This window comes from Oncorhynchus keta, chromosome 8, assembly GCF_023373465.1.
Source record: "Oncorhynchus keta strain PuntledgeMale-10-30-2019 chromosome 8, Oket_V2, whole genome shotgun sequence".
NCBI classification, from domain to species: Eukaryota; Metazoa; Chordata; class Actinopteri; order Salmoniformes; family Salmonidae; genus Oncorhynchus; species Oncorhynchus keta.
The window spans coordinates 4,610,434-4,638,159 of record NC_068428.1 but is presented as its reverse complement, the minus strand read 5'-3'; the positions used below and the strand labels follow the sequence as shown (position 1 = coordinate 4,638,159).

Below are 27,726 nucleotides of genomic sequence, written 5' to 3'. Positions count from 1 at the left end.
ACAGGCTGCTCCAACTCTGCTCTTTTATATTAGGCCACACAGTGAAACAGCTGATTGTGGATCTTCTACAGATGCACCTTTTTGAGAGCCTTCTGTCGAGCAGCATCACCGCCTGGTAATGCAACTGCACCACCCTCTACCTCATGGCTCTCTAGAGGTTGGTGTGGTCAGCCCAACGCATCACCGGTGGCACACTGCCTGACCTCCCAGGACATTTACAGCACTCTGTCCAAGGAAGGCCAAGAAGATCATTAAGGACCTCAGCCACCCGAGCACAGGCTATTCACTCTGCTACCATCTAGCAGACGGAGACCGAAAGACTGAGAAACAACTTCTGTCACCAGGCCATCAGACTGTTGAACAGCCATCACTAGCCGGCTATCTACAATTAGATTTTTTTTCTTTCTTCTCATCAATCTTCACACAACCAGATAATGACAAAGTAAAAACAGGTTTTTATAATTTTGTTCTAATGTTTTATAAATAAAACATCACATTTACATAAGTATTCAGATCCTTTAATCAGTACTTTGTTGAAGCACCGTTAGCAGTGTTACAGCATTGAGTCTTCTTGGGTATGACACTACAAGCTTGGCACACCTGTATTTGGGGAGTTTCTCCCATTCTTCTCTGCAGATCCTCTCAAACTCTGTCAGGTTGGATGGAGAGCGTTGCTGCACAGCTATTTTCAGGTCTCTCCAGAGATGTTAGATCGAGTTCAAGTCCGGGTTCTGGCTGGGCCACTCAAGGACATTCAGAGACTTGTCCCAAAGACACTCCTGTGCTGTCTTGGCTGTGTGCTTACGGTCTTTGTCCTCTTGGAAGGTGAACCTTCACCCCAGTATGAGGTGCTGAGCGCTCTGGAGAAGGTTTTCATAAAGAATCTCTGCACTTTGCTCCGTTCATCTTTGCCTCGACCCTGACTAGTTTCCCAGTCCCTGCCGCTGAAAAACTTCCCCACAGCATGATGCTGCCACCTCCATGCTTCACCGTAGGGATGGTGCCGGGTTTCCTCCAGATGTGGCTCTTGGCATTCAGGCCAAAGATTTTAATCTTGGTTTCATCAGATCTTGTTTCTCTTCTTTTTTTTTTTTTACATCTTTTTTTTACCCCTTTTTTCACCCAATTTCATGGTATCCAATTGTTAGTAGCTACTATCTTGTCTCATCACTACAACTCCCATACGGGCTCGGGAGAGACTAAGGTTGAAAGTCATGCGTCCTCCGATACACAACCCAACTAAGCCGCACTGCTTCTTAACACAGCGCACTTCCAACCCGGAAGCCAGCCGCACCAATGTGTCGGAGGAAACACCGTGCTCCTGGCAACCTTGGTTAGCGTGCACTATGCCCGGCCCGCCACAGGAGTCGCTGGTGCGCGATGAGACAACGATATCCCTACCGGCCAAGCCCTCCCTAACCCGGACGACGCTAGGCCAATTGTGCGTCGCCCCACGGACCTCCCGGTCGCAGCCGGTTACGACAGAGCCTGGGCACGAACCCAGAGTCTCTGGTGGCACAGCTGGCGCTGCCGTACAGCGCCTTTAACCACTGCACCACTCGGGAGGCCGAATCTTGTTTCTCATGGGCTGAGAGTCATTTAGGTGCCTTTTGGCAAGTCCAAGAGTGCTGTCATGTGCCTTTTACTGAGGAGTGGCTTCCATCTGGTCACTCTAGCATAAAGGCCTGATTTTGGTTGAGTGCTGCAGAGATGGTTGTCCTTCTGGAAGGTTCTCCTATCTCCAAAGATGAACTCTGGAGCTCTGTCAGAGTGACCATTGGGTTCTTGTTCACCTCCCTGACCAAGGCCCTTCTCCCCCGATTGCTCAAGTTTGGCCGGGCAGCCAGCTCTGAGAAGAATCTTGGTGGTTCCAAACGTCTTCCATTTAAGAATGGTGGAAGCCACTGTGTTGTTGGGCACCTTCAATGCTGCACAATTTTTTTTGGTACCCTTCTCCAGATCTGTCTCGGAGCTCTACGGACAATTCCTTTGACATCCATAGCTTGGGTTTTGCTCTGACATGTGCAGTCAACTGTGGGGCCTTACATAGACAGGTGTGTGCCTTTCCAAATCATGTCCAATCAATTGAATTTACAACAGGTAGACTATGATCAAGTTGTAGAAACATCTCAAGGATGATTCATGAAAGTTCAATTTTGAATCTCAAAGCAAAGGGTCTGAATACTTATGTAAATAAGGTATTTCTGTTTTTTATTTTTTGCAAAAATGTCTAAAACCTGTTTTTGCTTTGTAATTATGGGGTATTGTGTGTATAATAAGGCTGTAACACAACAATATGTGGAATAAGTCACTATCTACTTTGGATTGTGTTTTTTTTTTTTTCTTTTTTTTCTTGTATTTGTTGCTAGCCATTCTACTGCACCGTTGGAGCTAGTAACAAAAGCATTTCGCTTCACCAGCTTTAACACATGCAAACCTGTGTCGAGACAAAAACGTTTATTTTAGTTCAAATGTTCTGCAATTGTTGTCACGGTTTTCAGCGTTAGACAGCAGTATTGTGCAGACTTGGGCTTTGTTGTCAGCCAGTGTCACTTCTGTACTTAGATTCATCCCCACAGTGTTTGATTCAACATGGACTGGGTGCTTCTCATCCTCAGGATACAAAGCCTTAGACTATTAGGTCATAGTCCCCACTGCACGATTCATTTTGAGTTTAGGCTATATGCTTACTCTATAATGTAAGCCATGGTCAGATTAGTACTTCAAGGTAAATCTTACATTCTTACTTAGTCCTCTTTGTTCCTGGAGGAACATAGGGTCTGTACTGAAGATTTCCAATGCAAATTCTGTTGTGACCATAAATCTTAAACTAAACTCTCTGGCCTTGAGCTTTAACGCCTAACTTATACCACTCTAAATGTTCTGCTCTTGGCTGTCTTTTATTTGAAGACCATATTCAGCTTGCTGATTATGTAGTACAGCTTAATCTCAGATGAATATAGTTTTCACAGTAGCCTATCTAAGTCTCCTCTCCTGGGGATGCCTCAGCCAATATGGTACTGTAGATTGTCTTTCGCTGAACATCTGTCATCCTTAATCGAGCCTAAGTTTTTATGTGGTCTTTGATTTTTCGGTCATTAACCTAAGCCTAAACTGTCAAATGGTGTGCAACTGTGCATTGATGTTTCCAACTTGATTGATGTGATATCAATCACTGAGATGAGTGCTTGATACTGATACAATAACACGATAGACAATACATTGTGCGTTACTGTATATTGATAGATTGGTGGGTGGAAAAGATAGCCTCCAGCATAGTTCTACAAGGATTGCTTTTCTGTCTTATAATAAAAACCAAATGGTACCCTATACCCTACATAGTGCACTACTTTTGACAAGATGGCCAATAGGGCTCTGGTCAAAAGTAGTGCACTATAAAGGTAATAGGGTGCCTTTTGGGATGCAATCCATGGTTATTTTGTGTGAGCTTATAGGAGGATATAGATGTCATTCTATTAACCAGACTCCAGCTTGTTATTTCCATTCCTTGCTGTACAGTAACTGTCTGTCTGTCCTGTTGCTGATGATATCTCCTGTTGTGTTTTTCCAGCTCCTGGAAGGCAGCTTCACGTCCCAGGTCAGCCATGAAGTCGACGGCCTTATCTTCCAGCCTTGCGGGGTGAGTCTGTCTTAAACACTGTTATTTGTGTCAAAGCACTGGGTTATGTCTACAGGCTAATTGCACAGCAGCACCAAGTTTTCATCGACCTCCCTCTAATAATAAGGCAGCGGGGTAGGACTCCACCTCAGGTTTCTGGAGAAGGTTATTTGTTAGGCTCACTGTCACTGTGAAGGAAGGGATGCCCAAAACTGCACTCACACAGTCCACAGGTCAGACACGTGTGGAACAGCCACTGCCAGCACTGTAAAAGGGTCAAGGTAGGAAGGCCATCTCTGCTTTGTGTTGGTGGGAAATAGCCTTCTCTACCAACACCACTCTTACAATGTTGTGATGATATTATTACAGCAGCGGTCCCGGGGAAGATTACCCTTATATGGGGAATGAATCGTGGACTTCATCATCATCATCATCTGCCTCCCTCAAGGAGGGACAGTGTCCCCTATTTGGATAGTTTGCAGAGACGTGTTTTTCTCTGGAGAGATACAACATGGCTCTGTACATAGTAAATTAATTAGCACAACATCACCTCAGATAACCGATAGTGTCTTGCACAGCGTAACGGAAGGGGTGGCATTTAGAGAGAGATATGTGGTGGAGGTAAGTAGAATCAGAAGTGGTGTGCAGCTGTGCACACCTGCAGACGTTCAGATTGATTGGGCGCAGGGAGGCAGAGTGTTTTACATACAAGTTGCTATTCCGAACTGACTCAACGTCTTCTCTCTGATGCTGCACATTGTGCGACGTGCATCAACCCCGTCTCTTCCAAATACCGTCGGGGTACTACCTTCACGAATTCTCTGGTTTGGCGCCACAGGTGTTAGACATTTATTCTCGTAAAAAATATGCTTTACTCAGTCTGCTTTAGTTAGCTGCTACGGTAGGTGTCAAACAAACTATCAAGCAGTGTCTATGTATTTAACTACTTTTCCCTTTCTTGTGTTGAGGGCTGTTTTGCCCTGACCTCCTCTCTGAGTTCTCATTTATTTGCCATCAGGAGCCTTGTCTTCTTCCTTATGTCTGTGTGTTACAATATTGATTTCATATCCCTGATCCAGCTGTAAATCATTGAGTAGCAACAAGAAAGTGATTGATCATCACTGAAATAGCTAAACCAGGAGATGGGACTATTTGACAAAGACAACACGGATCAATAGACAGGCATAGAAGGGAAGTAAAATACGTAGAACCTTGACCCTAACTAGGAAATGAGGGTAGATTTGGACTCCACCTAAAAATCCAACCTGTTTGCCTATATCCCTTGAGATGAATGTTCATTCGATCAGTTGTTAGTTCACAGGTGAAATATTTATATTCCTTCTTTGGGCTGGAGAGAGAGCTTGTCCAGCCATGCACCTGCTAGAAGAAAACAGCATTTCAACTCCTGTTGTCATTTCCCTATGGGCAAAACAATGGCCATGGGGCTTTTTCTTATGATCCAAGTTGTCAGATTGGATTCTCACTCAAGTGACTGTGCATCAAGGAATCAAGTTTTGCCTCGATAATAGCACTAGCCATTTAAGTCAGTCTATTTTGTCTGAAAGCAAACAGCAGCCTGAGATCACTTACCTGGGTTAATTCAGAACTTTCCCCCAGCGTCTACAACTCATTATTTTGGTTTGCATCCCCCCCCCCCTCCTCGCCGTGAACAGTTTTGGTTTTGCGTTGCTCTGTAATTTTAGAAATAATGATTGAAGAATATGAAAAGCTCCGTAGCTGTCAGGTAGCAGGAGCCAGTTTCCTGGGTGTGCTGGTCTGGGAATGGAATTAGGCTGCAGAGTGCAGGTTTGGCGCGGCTGTAGCAGCCCCGCACTCCACCGGAACTCAGAGTGGCTGGCTCTCCGACGGGAATAGGCGTCTCTTTCAGGGGAGCTAATTGATGTGTCGTTTTATGTTATTAATATCAGTGGTAATTTCCTGTTCCCCCATTATAGCCGGGTACATTGGATGCTCCCAAATGTCACACTATTTCCATTATAGTGCACTACCTTTGACCAGGGCGCATAGGACTCAAAAGTAGTCCACTATATAGGGTGCCATTTGTTACGCAGCCACCATGTTTGCCTCTTTCCCACTTTGTTCTTACCCTTCTTGTTCTCCCTCATAACAATTCCATTGATCGATGATCCTCGCATATTTTCTGAACAGTTCTGGCTTGGAAATTCTTCCATTTTCTCAGAAGCCCTTTTTATGATTGGCTTTGGAGCGTAAGCCCCACTTTAGGAGTAAGTAGGGGCTGTGTGGAAAATACTAATTACGGTCCATTTTCGGTGTATATCTTTTTGCTATTAAAGTCAGGAGTGTACATTGTTGTAATTTATGGCTGTATTTATTTTTTTAAACACGTTAGCTGCATTAGGTACTGTGCTGAGAAAGCCCTCGGGCACAATATGTTCCACATTTAAATAAACATAGAATAAAGAATATGTTTGGGAGCCATCATTGACTTTTCGTCTGTAGAAATAGCCCTGCCTGGCTCCCACAATAAGGTTGTGTCCCAAATCCCACCCTATTCCTCACATAGTGCAGTGGTTTTGACCTGAGCCGTATGGGCCCTCTTTAAAAGTAGCTCACTGTGTAGGGAATAGTGTGCCTTTTGCAACACAGGCTAAGCCTCTGTCTGCATACCCAATGTTTGTGATGCTTGTATTGTTGTAGCCTATCTCAGTTCTGATTAAGAGGCAGATTGGATGCATACTGGACTTTTTTGAGGTTTGGACGCTTATGTGGTGGTCTGATGTAGGACCAGAAATGGCCGAGCTGTCTATAGGCTTGCTGGAGGAGAGGCTGCCAGGCCGGATAATGTTGCTGAATTACCTTCCTCCCTCCTCAAACCAACAGCGAAGTTCACAGTGAAGGGGCCGACGTGAGTAAACACTCACTGCTGTCATCATGAAGTGCTTTGAGCGGCTAGTAAAGGACCATATCATCTCCACCTTACCCGATTCACTAGACCACTACAATTCGCCTATCGCCCCAACAGATCCACGCAATCGCCATTGCACTGCTCACTGCCCTATCCTACCTGGACAAGATAAATACTTACGTAAGAATGCTGTTCATTGACTACAGCTCAGCCTTCCAATGCCATAGTACCCTCCAAGCTCATCACTAATCTCAGGGCCCTGGGTCTGAATTCCTCCCTGTGCAACTAGGTCCTAGACTTCCTGACGGGCCGACCCCAAGTGGTGAAGGTAGGCAACAACACCTCCGCCACGATGATTTGAACACGCAGGCCCCACAGGGGTGTGTGCTCAGCCCCCTCCTGTACTCCCTGTTCACCCATGACTGTGTAGTCACGCACGTCTCCAACTCAATCATCAAGTTTGCTGACGACACAGTAGTGGTAGGCCTTATTACCAACAACGATAAGACAGCCTACAAGAAGAAGGTGAGAGCCCTGGCGGAGTGGTATCAGGAAAATACTTTCCCTCAACGTCAACAAAACAAAGGAGCTGATTGTGGACTACAGGAGACAGCAGAGAAAGCACGCCCCCATCCACATCGACAGAGCTATAGTGGAGGGGGTCAAAAGCTTCCAAGTTCCTCGTCGTGCACATCACTAACAACTTGAAATGGTCCCTTCATACAAAGAGCGTGGTGAAGGCGCAACAACGCCTCTTCAACTTCAGGAGGCTGAACAAGTTCGGCTTCGCCCCTAAGAACTTCACTCACGTCTACAGAGAGAGCATTGAGAGCATCCTTTCGGGCTGTATCAATTTCACCGTAAGCGACCACATGGCTCTCCAGAGGGCACACTGCCTGCCCTCCAGGTGTCTACAGCACCCGGTGACACAGGAAGGCCAAGAAGATCATCAAGTACTTAAGCCACGGCTTGTTCACCACGCTACCATTTAGAAGGAGAAGACCGTAGAGGCCAGAGTAAGAGTATGTGAGCTGGAAGTCTCGCTCATGTCACTCCAGATACTTTCCAACCTCTCCGCTAAAAACCGCTCCAAATTCGCTCCATTCATTAAATTCACAATTTAACCAACATCCATCTATATTTGTGACTACCTGGACCTACCATTTGGTTTTGAATTATTGAAAGCAAACTATATGGATTTGAATGAAAAGTATTTGAATAAACATGAAAAGATGAATGTAAAAAGCAAAGCAATAATTTCCAATAGGCTACATGTCATATTAAACAGCATATAAACACTCTAAATAGGTCAGGAGCCAGACAGGGAGCCAAAGAAAGAACGTAAATTAATTATTTAGGCTCTATTATTTCAAGGCTAAAGCCAACAAATAAATACATTGTGAAGCATTTGCGTGTGTGACACAATAGGCTGGTAGGGACATAAAGCAATAAGCATTTAAATGACTTTTTTGTTGTATTGAATCATTATAGTCTTTAACTTGTGCATATAGCCTGACTAAATAAAACATTTAACAAAAAATGACTTGGTGCCATTGAATTCATTTTTAGAAACACGAATTTGGCCAGTCTGTGGCTTCAGGCTCATGTGATGGTGCCTGGAGAGCAGGCCAGGAGTGGAGAATATCCTCACTCATACTTGAAGAGCCACTGGGGATGCTAAACACTTTTTGGGCCACTCTTGCCAAGCCGAGCAGAGATGCAGAGTTGTTTTTATTTATTTAGGTAGGCCTAAAGGTTTTTGGGCAAAATAAGCCAATCAAAATGGAAAGTCCTTGAATATGCTATGCCTATTGGGCCATAATCAATTATGGCCTATTATATAGAAAATAGAACAATAATGAACTAAATGTTTAAGAGCTCATATTTTTTGTTTATTATTTTTGCTACAATGGCTAGCATGATTATCTACCCACCTCGTTCCTTGCTTTTAGCATGTTCACGTACTGTAGTAAGTACACCATCATGCTTTCGGGTTACGTGTCTTTTCAGATTCCACAATGATTCTTGAGCTGTTGACACTACATCACCGCACGCCTTCTCTTGATTTTGGTCCTCATCTTTTGTAAGTCACCTTGATTTAGCATCTGTGTGTTTTATCAGTTTCTTTATTAAAATATTTAACTCCATGACAGTAGCTAAAGCAAGGGGGCCATAGGAGCGCACAAGTAGACTACACATGCATGCTGGGCGGGCATGCCCTGAGCTCTTCAAGTGAGTGCTTACTGGAGTGAAATTAGATCGGGAGCGAATGCCGAAGCACCAGGTTTTGCGAATCTCGCTCCGCGCTCTAGTCAAGTTGGGCACGATCCACCCCAGCTGCTCTCCGCTCACATACTCCGGTGCAAGTGCTTCAAAGCTGGGACGGAGAGACTGAGAAACAGCTTCTATTTCAAGGCCATCAGACTGTTAAAACAGTTGCCCTGAACCTCAGTCTCTGTTCTAGCGGCTTACCCCCGATACTCTACCCTGCACCTTAGAGACTGCTGCCCTATAAACACTGGTCACTTTAAACATGTTTTACATACTGTTTCACCAATTTAATATATATACATACTGTATTCTAGTCATGGCTCATCTTACAGTATATCACTTTTTTTCTGTGTTTTTTTATTTTATTGTTAGGTATTACTGCACTGTTGGAGCTAGAAACACAAGCATATTGCTTCACCTGCGAAAACCTCTGCAATTCATTTTAATATAATGAGAAACATTCAGTTCAGTAGAACTCTTGATAGTTTGTCTTGATGAGCTATTTTGGAGCATCTGTACTGCCTTTGGTGAACAGCCTGCCGTGATTGCTTTTCATCATGTGCGAATCAAACCTGTCAGTGTGTTTTGAAGCTGTGGGCTGTGTGAAAATGTTCAAGACAAGTACAGGAAACAGGGAGACAGCTGTCCATACCATCCATCTTGTCATCAGGTCTCTTTACGTCTCTGTATGTTAATTAACTTGTAAATTTAACTGATAATTATCACAGCATGATATAAATTGCTTTTCTTATTCAGACTTACCTCACACGTTTAACCAGGGGGCTAATGCATATTCCATGTCTTACTGCGTCAAAGCGCCTCTGTTCAAAGAGAGAGAAATGTTTAAGTAGTGCACTATAAAGGGAATAGGATGCCATTTGAGGTGCAGCCAGGGTGTGTTCTCCAATAGAGCTCTACCTACAGTGGTTCTTCAATTAAAAGTTGCATTCATATTGTGGTATAGCATGCGGGACACCATGGTACAGTATGGTGCGTGCCGTTATTGCTCGTTCGAACCACCAGACGGGAACTTTGAGCATATCTACTCCATTTATTAATCACGGCATTTGAAGTTGAGCAGAGCTCATCGTACCATGCAATTGTGAATACACTTTATAATTACAATTTCATAAAACATCTGTTAATGCAAGTCTTTCAAAAATATAAATATTTGCACAATATTGTGTGAAATAGTCGGATGGTTGAAGGCCGACATTTGGTCATTTCAAATAAACCTGGTCGTTTCAATTCAAATTTGACTGGTTCCATTCTCTTTTATTTACATGTATTTTTGTTTTTAAGAATTCATTTTCTTCCTGAAGAACACCAACCTCTCCTCTCATTCAATTTAGTTTTGATCACCAATTAGCTATTATGAGATTTTTGGCTGGCTATTGTCCAATTTAATGGCTCATCAAGGTGTGTACTGTGGCCAATCACTACTATAAGCCCAGTACTGTATTCTAAAAATAAAAACACAGCATCTACAGTAGTAGAAATATATTATTGAATTAGACGAAGTGCAGATATTGATTAAGCTACTGTACAGTGTCCCTCCCCCTTTTCACTGTGTCATTCTCTGCCAATGCTGCCTGGCACGCCGTCAGTGCCATCTGGCTCTGAACCAATGCATCAGCCATTGCCTGTATCTCTGCCCTCAGAGAATGTTTCTCTTTCTGCTTGTCTCTATTCAATGCCCCAAATAACTCTACATCACAGTTTCTGTTAGCCGGTATTAGCCGGCTTTTGTCCAATTTAAAAATAAATGTATAAACCGATTAATAAAATTTGCGCCGGCCAGTTGTCCGGGAGAAGAAGAAACAATCCCATTGCGAAATAATGCTTTTTAGCCTATTCATTGGTAGAAATAGAAATACATTTGACTGATCATGCTTATTGGTCTATAGGTTAATTTGCATAATTTTGTGGAATAAAATTGGCGCGTGTGTACAGTAGATTTGTTATGTATCTTATTTAATAAAGGCGTACAGCATACAGATACAGAGCCTTGGAGTAGAAAATATGTCAGAGTTGCTGCTGTAGTATCTTATGGTGCTTTCAAGATAACAGTGAACTGAGAAAAATACATGGTCAAATCAGGACATCAGTGATCTTCAGGTTGGAATGTTGGAGCTCTAGAAAGAGGCCTGAGTTCCCAAGTTGGAATTCCAAGTTGGATGACTGTACAAAAAGATTTTTCCCAGTCGGAGCTCGTTTTGTTCCGAGTTCCCATTTCGGAAGTTAGATATTTCCGAGTTCTCAGTTGTTTTGAATGCTGCAGCAAGCGGCAATGGAAGGGTAGGATTCATCAGCACGTCACACACCACTTTGCAATGTACTGGAGGCAGTATGCATTTTGAAAGCATATACACCCCTTCAAATTAGTGGATTCGGCTATTTCAGCCACACCCGTTGCTTACAGGTCTATATGTATATAATCGCGCAAACAGCCATGCAATCTCCATCGACAAACACTGGAAGTAGAATGGCCTTGTTGAAAGTCACTGAGCTCTTCATTGTGACACCGTCATAGGATGCCATCTTCACAACAAGTCTAGAGCTGCCCCGGTCAACTGCTAGAGCTTCCCCGGTCAACTGTAAGTGCTGTTATTGTTAAGTGCAAACGTCTAGGGAGCAACAATGGCTCAGCCGCAAATTGGTAGGCAACACAAGCTCGCAGAATGGGACCGCTAAGTGCTGAAGCGTGTAAAAATCATCACCACTCACTACTGGGATCGACAGCCGCACAAGAACTATTCGTCGGGAGCTACATGAAACGGGTTTCCATGGCCGAGCTGCCGCACACAAGCCTAAGATCACCATGCGTAATGCCAAGCATCAGCTGGAGTGGTGTAAAGCTTTTTTTGTTACTCCCCAAGTTGTATGCTTTAGTACATACTTGGATACATTTTTGAGGTGCTCAAATCACTTTTATCTCCCTTAAGAAATAGTGTCGAACTTGTAGGATCTGGAAAAATCTTGTTTATCCAAGCCATGTTTTTTTACTTAGGTCTTGGAAGTTATCTAGGTCCCCATTCCTTATAATTGTACTGAATGATGTGATGCCTTTCTGCGTCCAATGTTTAAATCTACTGTCCTGAGTTGCAGGGATGAAGCTGGGGTTGTATGCGGGCCAACTCAGCAGTTTGATCTCTGTCTAAATTATTTTGCTTAACTACCATGTCTTAATAAGAGAGAAATTAATCCACTGATTTTGTCTATTGTATATTTCTATTACCATGTCCTTGTTTCCCAAAACTGACGATGGGTATCTCTGTCAAAGTAGTCTCAATGTCTTTCCATTTGGATTCGTATTCTGAATTGCACCAACACACCAGAGGTCTCAATTGGGCTGAGACAAAATTATCTTTTAGGTTTGGTAAGGCCATACCCCCACAGTTTTTTGGTAATTGTAATGTTGCATATCTAATTCTTGGTCTCTTACTGTTCCAGATAAACCTTGATATCCGTTTAACCCATTCCCTAAACTGTTTAGGTGGGATTTCTATGGGCAGTGATTGGAACAAGTACAGTAATCTCGGCTGGATGTTCATTTGGATTGTTTCAATTCTATTACTAAGATCTAAGGGAAGTGAATTCCAACTGTCTAGGTCATCATATATTTTCTTGTTGATGTGATTGTAATTCATGCAATAAAGTTTGGGTGTATCTTTTGGTAGATATACTCCAAGATATTTAATGGATGAAGAGGTCAAGTGGAAGTTGCGCAACAGTGCTATAGACTCTGCAATTGCGTGAGAACAGAGTGAATGCCTCTATTAAAAAGAGAAGGATCCCATCCAGCTTTCTTTCTATAGGTTAGGCCTGCTATATTTATTTCTCAACTTTCCTAATATGAAGCACATTGCTTCTCTTTACAACAGGAGTATAGCCTACCTAGCTGGCATGAAAATGAACCACGGCAAAAGCGTCCTCCATTTGCTATTTCAGTGCATAGATGACATGATGACTCATCTTGTTGGCTGACGAAAAGTAAATGTGGACAGTTCTTCCAATATCTTCAATATGCGCCTCGAAATTGGATAAGGACACACGCAGTTGTCTCCCCGTTGTGTCTGTCTTCACTTGTAGCCTGTAGGAAAGACCTGATCACGTGATGGAGATCCATGTGAGTGAGAGGTGCTTTTGCACGCAGCCGAGAGAAGGGAATTATAATTATTATATTCAGCACAACGGCCACTGGCCGCAAAAGGCATGGATTTTTTGAGGGGGCAAATGCAGCTGGGAAATTCAAGGCATTATCAATTCTTGCCAAAAGGAGAGACTAATGAAGTGTGTACAGCCTGTGCAAAAAAAACAAAGCAGATCTCTTTTCATGCAACTTTTTTTCTAATCATCATTAGTGTCGTATCTTCCTCAGATCCTCAAAAAGTTCTACAGCTGCACCATTGAAAGCATCCTGACTGGTTGCATCGCTGCCTGGTATGGCAACTGCTCGGCCTCCGACCGCAAGGCACTACAGAAGGTAGTGCGTACGGCCCAGTACATCACTGGGGCCAAGCTTCCTGCAATCCAGGACCTTTATACAAGGCGGTGTCAGAGGAAGGCTCTAAAAATTGTCAGACTCCAGTTACCCAAGTCATAGACTGTTCTCTCTGCTACCGCATAGCAAGCGATACCGGAGCTCCAAGTCTAGGTCCAAGAGGCGTCTAAACAGCTTCTACCCCCAAGCATTAAGACTCCTGAACTTCTAATCAAATGGCTACCCAGAGTATTTGCGTTGCTGCTATACTCCGTTATCTATGCATAGTCACTTTAATAACTCTACCTACATGTACATATTAACTCAATTACCTCGACTAACCGGTACCCCCTGTATATAGTCTTGCTATTATTATTTTACTGCTGCTCTTTAATTACTTGTTCCTTTTATTTCTTATTCTAAATCGTATTTTTTAAACTGCATTGTTGGTGAAGGGCTTTTAAGTAAGCATTTCACTGTTGTATTTGGCGCATGTGACTAATACAAATTTGATTTGATCATGCAGCCTTAGAATGTTTTCAAAATCGAAACATATAGCCTAATATTTCTATCATAACTAAAGGTACATAAATAACTCTAAATTAAGCTTATAGGAGTGAGTACCTGTTTCTTTGTTAACCGCTCAACACAGAACAGCCGCATGTCTGCACTCCCTCAAATAGTTTGGAGAGAATATATTTTCTATTTTATTCAGCTGTGTTCAATTGTATTCTTCATGCTATAAAATGCCACAGAATTCTAAACAAATCTTAACTAAATGAACTAGTGTCGCCCACAGCCGTATAGCATAGCCTGATCAGAGCCTACCATAAGGACAACAGAGTATGCTATTCTGTTCTTCTGAAATAGACTACCTTTTCTTCATAACATGCTTCTTTAGACCTGTCTAAAATAAGTAATGGATTATTGTGACATCTGGACATGGATTTAATATACTTTTTAAAAATGTAGATGTTCCAAAGGTCTGCATCAGTGGCTTGACTATGTGTGGAAGCCTGGAGATGCTAAATGTGTTTATGTTAATTAACGGTCATTTACCGTGAGACCGGCAGTTTTTTGCTTGACAATCACCAGGTGACAAAATTTCATGACCACCACAGCCCTAATAGTGCCAACAGTAAAGTTTGGTGGAGGAGGAATAATGGTCTGGGACTGTTTTTCATGGTTCAGGCTAGGCCCTTTAGAAATCTTAGTGTTACAGCCCTTGTAGACTATTCTGTACTTCCAACATTGTGGCAACAGTTTGGGGAAGGACCTTTCCTATTTCAGGGGAAGGCCCTTTCCTATTTCATGACAGTGCACAAAGTGAGATCCGTACAGAAATGTTTTGCCGAGATCGGTGTGGAAGAACTTGACTGGCCTGCACAGAGCCCTGACCTCAACTCCATCGAACACCTTTGGGATGAACGCCGACAGCGAGCCAGGCCTAATCACCCAACATCAGTGCCCGACCTCACTAATGCTCTTGTGGCTGAATGGAAGCAAGTCCCCGCAACAATGTTCCAAAATCAAGTGAAAAGCCTTCCCAGAAGAGTGGAGGCTGTTATTGCAGCAAAGGGAAGGGACCAACTCCATATTAATGCCCATGGTTTTGGAATGAGATGTTTGACGAGCATGTGTCCAAATACTTTTGATCATGTAGTGTACTTAATTGTTTGAAACCTGAAAGTTTTAATGCATATTATAAGGCATTTCTTACCTTGCTTCAAACTAGCCTATTTGATCTCGTCTCCCTTCTAAATGTTCATATCAGTCACATGAAACAGCCCGCATGTACAGTGCCCTGGTGACAATGTTGTTTTCCCTGCTAATTGCTTTCTTTATGGAACGAACATCCGCACGTGGTCTAATGCCGTGTCTGCATTGCTCCGGGTGTGCAATACATATGGGTCTGTTCAATTTCTCAAATTTCCAGTAAATTTAAATGTTGCCAGTCAAATGTCCGGTGCAACATTTTCCTAACGCAAACCCTGCTGTACATGTACTCTACCAGTCAAAGGTTTTAGAACACCTACTCATTCAAGGGTTTCTCTTTATTCTTTTACTATTTTCTACATTGTAGGATAATAGTGAAGACATCAAAACTATGAAATAATACATGGAATCGTGTAGTAACCAAAAAGGTGTTAAACAAATCAAAAAATATGTAATATTTGAGATTCTTCAAATAGCCACCCTTTGCCTTGATGACAGCTTTTCACACTCTTGGCATTATCTCAATCAGCTTCACCTGGAATGCTTTTCCAACCGTCTTGAAGGAGTTCCCACATATGCTGAGCACTTGTTGGCTGCTTTTCCTTGACTCTGTGGTCTGACTCATCCCAAACCATCTCAATTTGGTTGAGGTCGGTGGATTGTGGAGGCAAGCTCATCTGATGCACCACTCTGTCACTCTCCTTGGTAAAATAGCCCTTACACAGCCTGGAGGTGTGTTGGGTCATTGTCCTGTTGAAAAACAAATGATAGTCCCACTAAGCCCGAAGCAGATGGGATCACCTATCGCTGCAGAATGCTGTGGTAGCCATGCTGGTTAAGTGTGCCTTGAATTTTAAACCACAGACTGTGTCACCAGCAAAGCACCCCCACACCATAACACCACCTCCTCCATGCTTCACGGTGGGAAATACTAATGCGGAGATCATCCGTTCACCCACACCACGTCTCACAAAGACACGGCGGTTGGAACCAAAAATCTCAAATTTGAACTCCAGACCAAAGGACAAATTACCACCGGTCTAATGTCCATTGCGAGTGTTTCTTGGCCCAAGCAAGTCTTTTCTTCTTATTGGTGTCCTTTAGTAGTGGTTTATTTGCAGCAATTCAACCATGAAGGCCTGATTCATATGCAGTCTCTGAACAGTTGATGTTGAGATGTGTCTGTTACTTGAACTCTTTGAAGCATTTATTTGGAATGCAATTTCTGAGGCTGATAACTCTAATGAACTTATCCTCTGCAGCAGAGGTAACCTCTGCAGCAGAGGTCCTCATGAGAGCCAGTTCCATCATTAGCGCTTGATGGTTTTTGCGATTGCAATTGAAGAAATGTTCAAAGTTCTTTAAATGTTCCGTATTGACTGACCTTTATGTCTTAAAGTAATGATGGACTGTCATTTCTCTTTGCTTATTTGAGCTGTTCTTGCCATAATATGGACTTGGTCTTTTACCAAATAGGGCTATATTCTGTATCCCCCCTACCTTGTCACAACACAACTGATTGGCTCAAACACAGTAAGAAGGAAAGGAATTCCACAAATTAACTTTTAAGAATGCACACCTGTTAATTGAAATGCATTCCATGTGACTACCTCATGAAGCTGGAAGAGAGAATGCCAAGAGTGTGCAAAACTGTCATCAAGGCAACAGGTGGCTATTTGAAGACTCTCAAATATAAAATCTATTTTGATTTAACAACACTTTTTTTGGTTACTACATGATTCCATGTGTTATTTCATAGTTTTGATGTCTTCACTATTATTCTACAATGTAGAAAATAGTAAAAAATAAAGAAAAACCCTTGAATGAGTAGGTGTTCTAAAACTTTTGACCGGTAGTGTAGGTCTCCTGATTTTGAACCTGATCAAACTTGTTTGGCATCATCTGAAAACATATATTTGTAGCTCTGCCAAGCCTACAAAACAAAGATCAACTTTTGAATGCCATCAAGACGTTTTGGCTAGAGTAACTAACAATACAACAATGCAACAAATACATTGATGATATCATGGTCTTGGCGCTGGGGGGAAGTGCAACTAAAATGTAGTTCAAGTAAACATCTGCATTTTGTATCATTCTTTATTAAGAAAAACCAAAGAGCTTGATAAACAAATACTGTAGATACTCATTTCTATTGAATATACTGTATATAAATCATTACCTATTATAAAGTTGATTTGCTTCATTGTTTAAATTAGAAACTGTAGGCCTTATGTTGTCTGTAGACACGGAGGCACAACTTGTGGCAATTGGGGGGAATTCTTCACACACAGGCCAGGCTAATGCGGCTAATTGACTACCGGTATTTTTACTTTGTCACACTATTGTAAAGTGTGAAAAACTATAATACTGTTTGTTTGCCTGGCTGAGTGGATGAGCTGAAATATTCTGAAACTAATGAAGCTAATGAGGCTTGGTCTATTTAGAAGGATATTTTGCAGCATAAAGCTTTATTTGTGATTTGAAAACCGAGAACAGAAGAGATACTAGTTTCAATGGCATATGAGGAAGTGTTTATAAATTAATTCCCTCAAAGTTTGAATGGTCTGGTTTTGCTAAGCTATTGAAGCAAGGTAAGAAATTCCTCATAAGGTCTATATGGAGTAAAACGTCCACGTTTCAAACAATTAATGGTTTATATTCTGTTTCAGCTTCATGCTTTGAAAGAGGTGCATTATTCCCAACAATTTATAGGCCTACAGCTGAGCTGCCCAACCCTCTTCCTGGAGATCTACTGTCCTGTAGGTTCAGTCCATCCCAAATTTAGCATATCTGATTCAGCTAGTTAAGGTCTTGTTGAGCAGATAATTAGTAGAATCCGGTGTGTTAAATTAAGGTTGGACTGAAAACCCTCAGGCCGGTAGATCTCCAGGAAGAGGGTTGGGCAGCCCTGGTTTGCAGTATGCATAGCCAAATCACTGATACCATCCTGTATTTAAGATTCCTTCCCCTCAGCCCTGCCTCTTTTCTTTGCGCGTTGTCAGGAACTTTGTTGAACTGGTATAAATTGCTAGTTGGGCCATGGTGTGGGGGCATTCCAATGAGTTGTGTCCGGGGCTGTTGGAACCCGGATCTTTTGTGTTTATACCCAGCTTAAACTACACATTCTTTCTGATCGTCTTTGTCTCCTCTCGCTGCAGCTCGTCTCGTATGAGTTATTATGTGGATTATAGTAAATTGACTTATTTTTAGGAGGTATTTTTAGTCAGGGCAAATCAGGTCTGTGATTCTGACTTTACGCGAATGCGGCCTGGCACTCCGTCAATGCTGCCTGGCTCCGGATCAATCCATCAGCCGTCGCACGTCTCTGCCCTCAGAGTTTCTCTTTCTGCTGGTCTGCCTTCAATGACTCGATCTTTGAATCTGATCCATCTGCACCTTCATCAGATGAGCTGAATGTTACTGCCCTGGGCCCCTGATCTTTGCTGTACTGAAGAATTGAAAACATTTTTTCTTTAGAACAGACTAGCTGGGATTGATTATAATTTGTTTGTAAATTATTATTGTATTTGTGTTTACACTGTTCCAAACGGTCAGAAAAAAGACTGTAATCAAACAGCACCTATTTGACACATACTGTAATAAGGACTCAGCGCTCGCTCCTCCTTACCCTCCTTGATTTCCTTATTGTTGTTTTTACTATTATCATTATAGTGATAAGTCATGTCATTATCATTCGTGGGCGTGGTAGACTCTATTCTAACTTTGTTCAGAAGACTGACCACAGCATCTATCTGTAGCCTAAACTGTGGCACAAGTTGGGGGATTTTTCACACCTAGCCAAGCTATTAGACTATCCTTTTGTAAATTAACGGAGGTGTGAATGTTTTGTGCAGCTCCTTTGACTGTTTACCTAAAAATATGTCTTTATGCAAATCATTAGTTAGCTAGATAGCTATCAAATTAATTGTGCAAAAAGATGATGGTTAACATCAGTGTCGCTGACACATGTTTCACTCTATCCCATAAAACATTACATTGCTACCTAGGCTTCAATTAGTTAACACAATTTTAAAGTTTATTAGGAAGTTTAATTATTTTTATTTATTGTTTTACCCCTTTTTCTTACCCAATTGTGGTATCCAATTGGCAGTTAATCTTGTCTAATCGCTGCAACCCCCGTACGGACTCGGGAGAGGCGACGGTCGAGAGCCGTGCGTCCTCCAAAATACAACTCAACCAAGCCGCACTGCTTCTTGGTACAATGCCCACTTAACGCAGAAGCCAGCCGCACCAATATGTCGGAGGAAACACAGCATACCTGGCGACCGTATCAGCGTGCACTGCGCCCGGCCCGCCACAGTAGTGGTGGCTAGTGCGCGATGGGACAAGGACATCCCGGCCGGCCAAATCCTGCACTGCCCCAAGGGTCTCCAGGTCGTGGCCGGCTACGACAGATCCTGGACTCAAACTCAGAATCTAGCGATCTAATCATTGCGATGCAGTCCCTTAGACCTCTGCGCCACTCGGGAGGCCCGAAAGTTGAAATCTCACAAACAACTTTGGTAGGTAGCTAGCTAGATAGCTTGGTTTCCATTTTCCATCAGATTTTTTGGAATCCCCCTGATTGGTCATCAACTGTTACTTGTCTTAGAACTCATGTGTTCACCAGAAATGGCTTCTGGTGAACTGTTTGCCACTGGTGGCAATAAATATTGTTGCCACAGACTCAAATAGAACATTGGGAGAATTGTTTGTCAGAAGAGAAAAAAACTCTGGCGAATTGTTGTGGCAATAAATATTATTGTTGAAAAAGGTCTGTCTCAGATTCACCATTACTGGCAACATTTTCTGACACACTATTTAGATTGCAGTAAGTTTGCCACAAACCTAGAGGTTTGCAACAAAATACATTTTTGTAAAGGTTTTCACAATGTGCATAAATGAGGCCCATTCTGATGACTTGCCTGTAGGTTTTTTGTCGCTCTATTTCATTCAGTTTCTTAATTACATATGCAAAGAAACTCACTTTATATAAACTGACTCTCTTCACACTTAATTTCAGAATTCATTCTTTGTTGATTTTTTTTAGGGAGGGAAACCAAAAGCATAATCAGCGTTCTAACTCCCCCCTGCGATAGTCTGGCGCTATGACGGAAATACGCTGCATCATAAGTTCTACACTTTTAATTGAGGAACCACTTCTCAGTCTACGGTCACCTGCCTCCCCTGTTTATCCTATCACCACTGTTTGCCCTCAGTCTGAAACATCAGCTCCATCAGTGTGTGCATCAATCACCTCCTTTCTCTACTGGTGGCACGGAGAGCCAGGCCCCCTCTTATCCTCCCCCTCGTATCTTTGTCACCAGGAAGGATGTCTGTCCGTCCGATGTTCACTGGCTCCCCTGCGGTAATGCTTCCCAGTGGGACTGTTATCTGCAGCCGCTCAGTCGGATCATAGCACGGCCACTGCCTCAGACACCCCACTGGACCACATATCTATCTGTCACACTGGGGCTACTGACCAGAAGAAAATCAACAGCCCCTACACAGCACCACTGACTGACACCAAGTGTGTGTCCCAAATGGCACCATGTTCCTTCAAACCTGGTGCACTATAGGGAATAGGGTGCTACTTGGGACGTGTCCGATGCCTTGTGTTAATCAGGGATTATGATTTGTGTCTTTTCTATTCTTAGACCAGTCCCTGTCTGTCTCGGATATAAATTAAATCATGTTTTGTAATGATTGTGGGATGGGGCTTTCCAAGAAGCACAATCATGCCTGACCTCATTACTGATTATACAGTATGCCATATCAGAGATGGGTATTTTCTTATTTAGAATTTTCTCTCTCATAACTTAGCTTCTTGAGGTGTAGGTTGACATAAGAAGATGGTCTGTTCACAATTTGTCTGATGTACTGCCAACCATTTGGAGTAAGGTTACTGAGTGATTAAGGTCGTAACGTTGATGTACTGTCGGAAAGATGTGTGTTTTGTTATGTGTGATGTCTTGGTGCTAGCTGGTGTGATGTCTTGGTTAGAATCACCTTTATTCTTTTACACATACAAAGAATGTGGTGGTCCATGTGAAAGCACATTCTCCTCTTGTGCATGACTAGCAGCCTGTCAAACCTGCTGTTCTCTGGAGGTGCTACTGCAACAACAGTCTGTGCTTCCACTGAAAAGGACACTGCAAAGTACTTGTTTTTGTTTAATTGCTTTAATTTGCTTCAAGCCAACAGTGTGTAGAACCTTAAATGGATAGAGTGAGACTAACAATAAAGTCATTTTTCTACTTACCCAGAGTTCGATGAACTTGTGGATACCATTTGTATGTCTATTCGTTCAGAAGTTGCAGATAGTTTCGTGAGCCAGACCAGCTTATTTGCCAGAATCTCACACACTATCCCTTTAAGAACAACAAATGTACTTTTAGAAGCTTAACCCCCATGTGTGGGAGTTTTTTTCATTAGCTTGAACTAAAGCGAGCAGAAGGCAGGGAAGAGTAGTAATTATTACCAAGGTGTTATTTACTCAGCGTAGAGGGATACAACCTCTGACTGTGTTAGCCAATTAAGAGACATCCATCAGAACGATAAGCTTAATAATATGCCATTAGCAGACATTTTTACAAATTCAAATTAGTCATGCGCGCATATGTTTTTGTCTATTTGGGTGGCCCCAGGAATCGAACCCACAATCCTGGCGTTGCAAGCGCCATGCTCAACCAACTGAGCCATACCCCTCCAAACAAACAAATGTCAGGTAGTGTTACCTATGCCCAGTAGAACAGAGCCCCTCACACACACACCTCTCTCCTGGCACCGAAACAGCGATACTACTCCTAATAAACATAGACCTGCCATGGTGGCACGGAGGAATAGCCTAGCTATCACAGACAAAATATTTATTTTGATCTTCAGCGCCATGGGGGGTTCATACCGCCGGGCTCTCTGGCTTTTTGGATTCTGCAAGAAGACGGAATGGAAAAGACTGAGGAAATATTGGACCAGGGCTCAGGATTTATGCCGTGTAGAAATCTCTTCTTTCTGAAGAATGTAATGCTTATTTTTCCTTTTCTGTTAGTCACACTGTATATTCTCCTAGTTTGAACGTGAACTGGGGGTAGACTGGGTGTGTGTCCCAAATAGCATCCTATTCCATATTGCTCTGGTCAAAAGTAGTGCACTACATAGGGAACAGGGTGCCATTTGGGATGCAGACATTTTGGAGATGAACAGAGTATTAAATGCCAGTCGGTGCTTGGATCTGACTGCTAGATGTCCAGGCAGTAATATAATCACAGCAGTGGTTCTTACTCACTGCTCTTTGGTTATCTTGCCCAACACAGTGTTCTTGGGAAATGTTTCTTTGTGTGGGGGGCATTAATAATAACAGAACAGTGTCATTGTCACAGATGGCTAAATAGCAAATGGGCCACCGCTCCAGATGATCTTTGTACAGAGTGTACGAAAACCCATAACACACCCCCCCCATGAACTGTGTTCATCTTAAATAATACTTAATTTCCAATGGAGAAGAAAATAAAATGACGCAAATATATCATGGTGCGGACTCTGGTCCCAATGTGGGAGGGCTGTGGTAGATTGGAGGGATTTATAATGAAATATTGTTGCTTGGATATGATTAGAGCTAATCTTTCACTCAGTGGATAACAGATTAATTTTGTTTTAGAAATGAGCCAGTGCATCCCTTTAAACATCACTTCCTCCTAATACACTCATTCTGCTCATTTTGGGGAAATTGTCCCTGAGATAATTGATATCATCAATTTAGATGGAATGTTTTCATGTTACCTTTCAACTCTGGGCTTATAAATGTATACATCGGTATCTTTGGGCGGTGGCTGTGGACACGTCTCTGCAGGGTGTTTGTCGCATGATTTATGCTGCACTTAGGTTATGCGTGCGTGCTTGCGTGCATATCTGAGCATTGACAGAGGCGGCTCCTCTCCTGGGAGGGGATTTAGTGGAGGGCTCCCTCCTTTGTCTTGATTCCTCAGCAACACTAACAAAGAGCCTGCCGTGGAGCAAACAGAAAGCTGTTATTCAAAGAAGAGAACTCTCTGTGAATATTACTGTGATGGGAAGGGAGTGATCTCTAAGCAATAGATCGTCATTTGACTTATGCTATATTTGACATGTACGCTATATAATATCATTCACAATTCAGCCTTGCCATTTCTGCACTTGTGTCAGATGATGGATTATATTGTAATAGCAGAATACAGCTCTGTATCTTTGCTTTGTAGGTGTCTCAAATGGCACTTGGCACCTTGTGTTCTCTATGGGCACCAGGAACACCTCATTCCAGAGTGACACGTCACCAGAGTCCTCTGATGATACCCCTGACTGTTCCGTCATATTGGCAGTGTGGAGAGGTGATCTTTACATCCCAGCAGGCTAACCGCAGTATAGTGGGCATCACTGGTGCTACTCCTCCACAGTAGGTCCAGATGGCATGGAGAACCGGACAGAAACAGGCCGGAGTATACTCAGCCTTCAGTGCCTTTCCACTGGGCAGCACCCTCGTGTTGTCTGTCCTACTATGGTAAACCCACTGATTTCATCGGCAGTGACAGTTGGCTGTTTATATGCAATGTGCGATCCATCACATATATAAATGGAATTGCTAGATGGAGTGCTATGTGTTCACGTCGAGTGCGACTGCGAAACAACAGTAATAAAACATTTTAAAATTACTTTTCCTTCAGAGAATCAACTCGAAGGTCACCCAGGAGTCTAGAGTCTTGAGGGGTAAGTTAGTCGCCGTGGTTTTTATTGAGGACAGCATAATTCCTTACCTGTATTCATCTAAATCCTTTACACATCCAATGTGTGTGAGGTAAATGTAGGTTCTTATTAGGCATATCTGTGTTCCTTCTGTTCCTGCTGTTATCATTTGTGTCTACAGGACACCATTCAAGTATGTCCAATATCTGTTGTCCTAAATCATGTTTGGCATGAACATTAGTGACAGAAGGAATTGGTGTGATTGCGCAAACTGACTGGCACTCAGACTAGTGATAATGGCGATGGCTGTTGTTTTACTGGCTCCTAACCAACTGCTGTTTTGTTTGTTTTTGTCACATTGTAACTCATTTTGTATATAATGTTGCTGCTACTGTCTCTTATGACAGATAAGTGCTTCTGGACATCTGAACAGCGATTACTCATCTCGAACTGGACAAAGATTTGTTCTTTTAAATAGTCCGACGCGAAGGATATATACTGCTTTTTCTTCACCGTCATCAGTGTGAAGAAAAGATGGAGGAAAAAGGGGAGTTGGGCTGGGGGCCCAGTAATAATTCATCAACGAGTAGGTAAACTACCACTTCCCTCTGTATTATTGGCCAACGTGCAATCATTGGAAAACAAACTTAATCTACTAGTAAGACTATCCTACGAACAGGACATTAAAAACAAATTTTACATTTCACCGAGACGTGGCTGAACAACGACACAGATCATATAGAGCTGGCTGGCTTCTCTGTGCATCGGGCAGGGCTGAGCAGCTACTTCTGGTAAGCCAAGGGGTCGGGGGGTCTATTTGTCAATCACTGCTGGTGCGCGATGTCTAATATTAAAGAAGTCTCGAGGTATTGCTCGTCTGAGGTCACACTAGACCACACTATCTACCAAGAGAGTTCTCATCTATATTATTTGTAGCCATCTATTTACCACCACAAAGTGATTCTGGCACTAAGACCGCTCTCAACTAGCTGTATAAGGCCATAATGCTTGTCCAGAAGTGGCGCTCCTAGTGGCCGGAGCCTTTAACGCAGGCAAACTAAAATCCATTTTTCCTAATTTCTACTAGCATGTCATGTGCAACCAGAGGGGAAAAAACTCCTTTACCACCTTTACTCCACACACAGAGACGCACACAAAGCCTCTCCCTCGCCCTCCATTTGGCAAATCTGACCAGGATTTCTGCTTACAAGCGAAAACTAAAGCAGGAAGTACCAGTGACTCGCTCAATAAGGAAGTCGTCAGATGACGTGGATGCTATGCTATAGGACTGTTTTGCTAGCACAGACTGAAATATGTTCCGGGATTCATCCAATGGCATTGAGAAGTATACCACCTCTGTCACCGGCTTCATCAATAAGTGCATCGACGAAGTCGTCCCCACAATAATGTACATTTCCCAACCAGAAGCCATGGATTACAGGCAGCAACTGCACTGAGCTAAAGGCTAAAGCTGCATTTTACTAAGAGCGGGACACTAATCCGAGCTGCCCAGTGACGTGAGCTTACCAGACAAGATAGATGCCTTTTATGCTAGCTTCGAGGCTAGCAACACTGAAGCATGCATGAGAGCACTAGCTGTTCCGGACGACTGTGTAATCACGCTCTCCGTAGCCAATGTGAACAAGAACTTTAAACAGGTCAACATTCACAAAGCTGCGGGGCCAGACAGATTACGAGGAAGTGTACTCAATGTATGTGCGGACCAACTGGCAAGTGACTTCACTGACATTTTCAACCTCTCACTGACAGTCTGTAATACTTACATGTTTCAAACAGACCACCATAGTCCCTGTGCCCAAGAAAGCGAAGGTAACCTGCCTAAATTATTACCGCCCCGTAGCACTGACGTTGGTAGCCTTGAAGTGCTTTGAAAGGCTGGTCATGGCTCACATCAACACCATCATGCCGGAAACCCTAAACCCACACCAATTCACACACCGCCCCAACAGATCCACAGATGATGCAATCTCAAAAAACTCCAGTGGCTTATTTTTCAAATTGACATGTTTTGTTTCTAAATGTTTGCGCAAGAATGAAGGTTTCCCGCTAGTGAGTAATGGTTAATGTGATTGGATATCAGTTATTTGACTAGGCTACCTGTATTTTACATTGTTGTTATTTCGCTGAACACTAGATGGCTTAATTTTATTTTGGCAGTGGAACGAGGCTACTCGGGCGAGGAAAAGAAACTCACCCAAATGTTTTTTATTTTAATTTTTTTATTTTAAGAAAAGACAAGTGAATCACGGTTTAATTTGGCATACCCCCGACGGCATTGCGCGTATCCCCACCCCATTTTGGGAATACCTATAGTGCATGAAATGGAGTTTGCAAAAGAAATGGCCACAGGAGTGATGCATATAATCATCTTGGTATCATACTGACAGGTAGGCATGGGCCATCAGGCAGTCTTCTGCTTGATGGTAGCCAATCGCATCGCTATATCATTCCCGTTCCTTAATTGTTTCAATCCTGTGACGTTTTACTTCATATTATGACTCATGTCTTACCTTGCTTCAAAGTAGCCTATAGCCAAAATCCCACCATAGAAACATGGAGGCAGTTATTTTTATAACGACTTCCTCATATTGTTTTTTTTTCCACTTTCTTTCATTGTCTAGCAGCCAAAGGCATTATCCTAATCATATTAACAACCCATGATAGTTGTTGCATCTTTAAATCCCCCCTCTTCCTCATGGATATTTCCATCTCTGTCCATGAAACCTCTTGCATGTGCATTTTAGAACGGTATTTTCCCGCACATTGCATTTTTGAACATTCATGCATAGGCCTACTGCCGTGTGTACATTGTTGCGCCTAAAATGTGAATAGATAATAGTTTATCAACATTTTAAGCTAAACATTCCAATCTATCAGCCCTATTAATTGATACAGCATATACCTCCCCTACACTACTTTGATGCGTATCAGTGGGGATTAAGAAGTGAGTTCACGCAATTCCCACTGAAAAATAAGTGGGTATACAGCGTATACCTGCATATACCCTCCACTACACCACTGGGGTGTCGTGATTCAATTCCCAACCTGGCCACATTCCATCATGGCCACCTAATCATCCCCCTCATTCCTAATTGGAATATCACTCATCACCTCTCCACCTGATAGCTGATGTGTGTTGAGCATTCTGGCACAAAAAAATAGTCGCCATGCATCACTGAGGTGGGTGCTACACATTGATGGTGGATGAGGTGTGATTCCTCCTACTATGTAAAGTGCTTTGAGTGCCTCAGTTGGTAGAAAAGCGCCATATAAATCCAATCAATTATTAGTTATTGTACACAAATAATAATGATCACGTCTTTCTATTATGCCTAGGAATATTTGGGAACAGATTTCGAAAAATTTAAATCACTTGGAGCTGAGTTCCTGTTTTTATTTACAGTCTTATGTCCAATAATGAAAATTAGACAAAACATATATATATGTATGTATGGGGAACCCTTCCCTAAGCTAAGATATGGTTGTAATTCTGCATTGCTGTAGCAAGGCTATATTACAAATATCTCCAGAGAATTTTAGAGCTATATTTGTTACGTATGTATTATGCATGTGGTTGTGACTTGAGCTGCAGTCAGACAGAACCTTACAGCCTAGCTGTTGCCACTTCATTCGTATTGATGTTTTTGTAGAGTTGCAGCTGCATAGTGTTAAAGTGCTAAAGTCTGTCCTCGATTGCAGCGATGAGACAAGACTGTAACTACCAATTGGATACCATGAAATTGGGGAGAAAAGGGGGTAAACAAAACCAAAAAAAAAAGTGCTGAAGTCTGGGGACAAATACACATTGTTAAAATTTGACTCAAGTTTTCTTGCTCGTCAAACATCTCATTCCAAAACCATGGGCATGAATATGGATTTGGTCCCCTTTGCTGCTATTATAGCCTCCACTTTTCTGGGAAGGCTTTTCACTAGATGTTGGAACATTTGCTGCAGGGACTTGCTTCCATTCAGCCACGAGCATTAGTGAAGTCAGGCATTGATGTTGGGCAATTA

At 42.6% G+C, this 27,726-nt stretch overlaps 1 protein-coding gene across 2 annotated transcripts in view; it reads left to right on the top strand.

The window, feature by feature from the left end:
- The window catches only part of rngtt (RNA guanylyltransferase and 5'-phosphatase), a 141,946-nt gene that overhangs the window by 94,093 nt on the left and 20,127 nt on the right, over positions 1–27,726 (top strand). For both annotated transcript variants that reach the window (XM_035774471.1, XM_035774472.2), the window contains one exon: positions 3,572–3,640. In XM_035774471.1, coding sequence (XP_035630364.1) covers positions 3,572–3,640 — 69 coding nt within the window. The remainder of the gene's footprint in view (positions 1–3,571; positions 3,641–27,726) is intronic.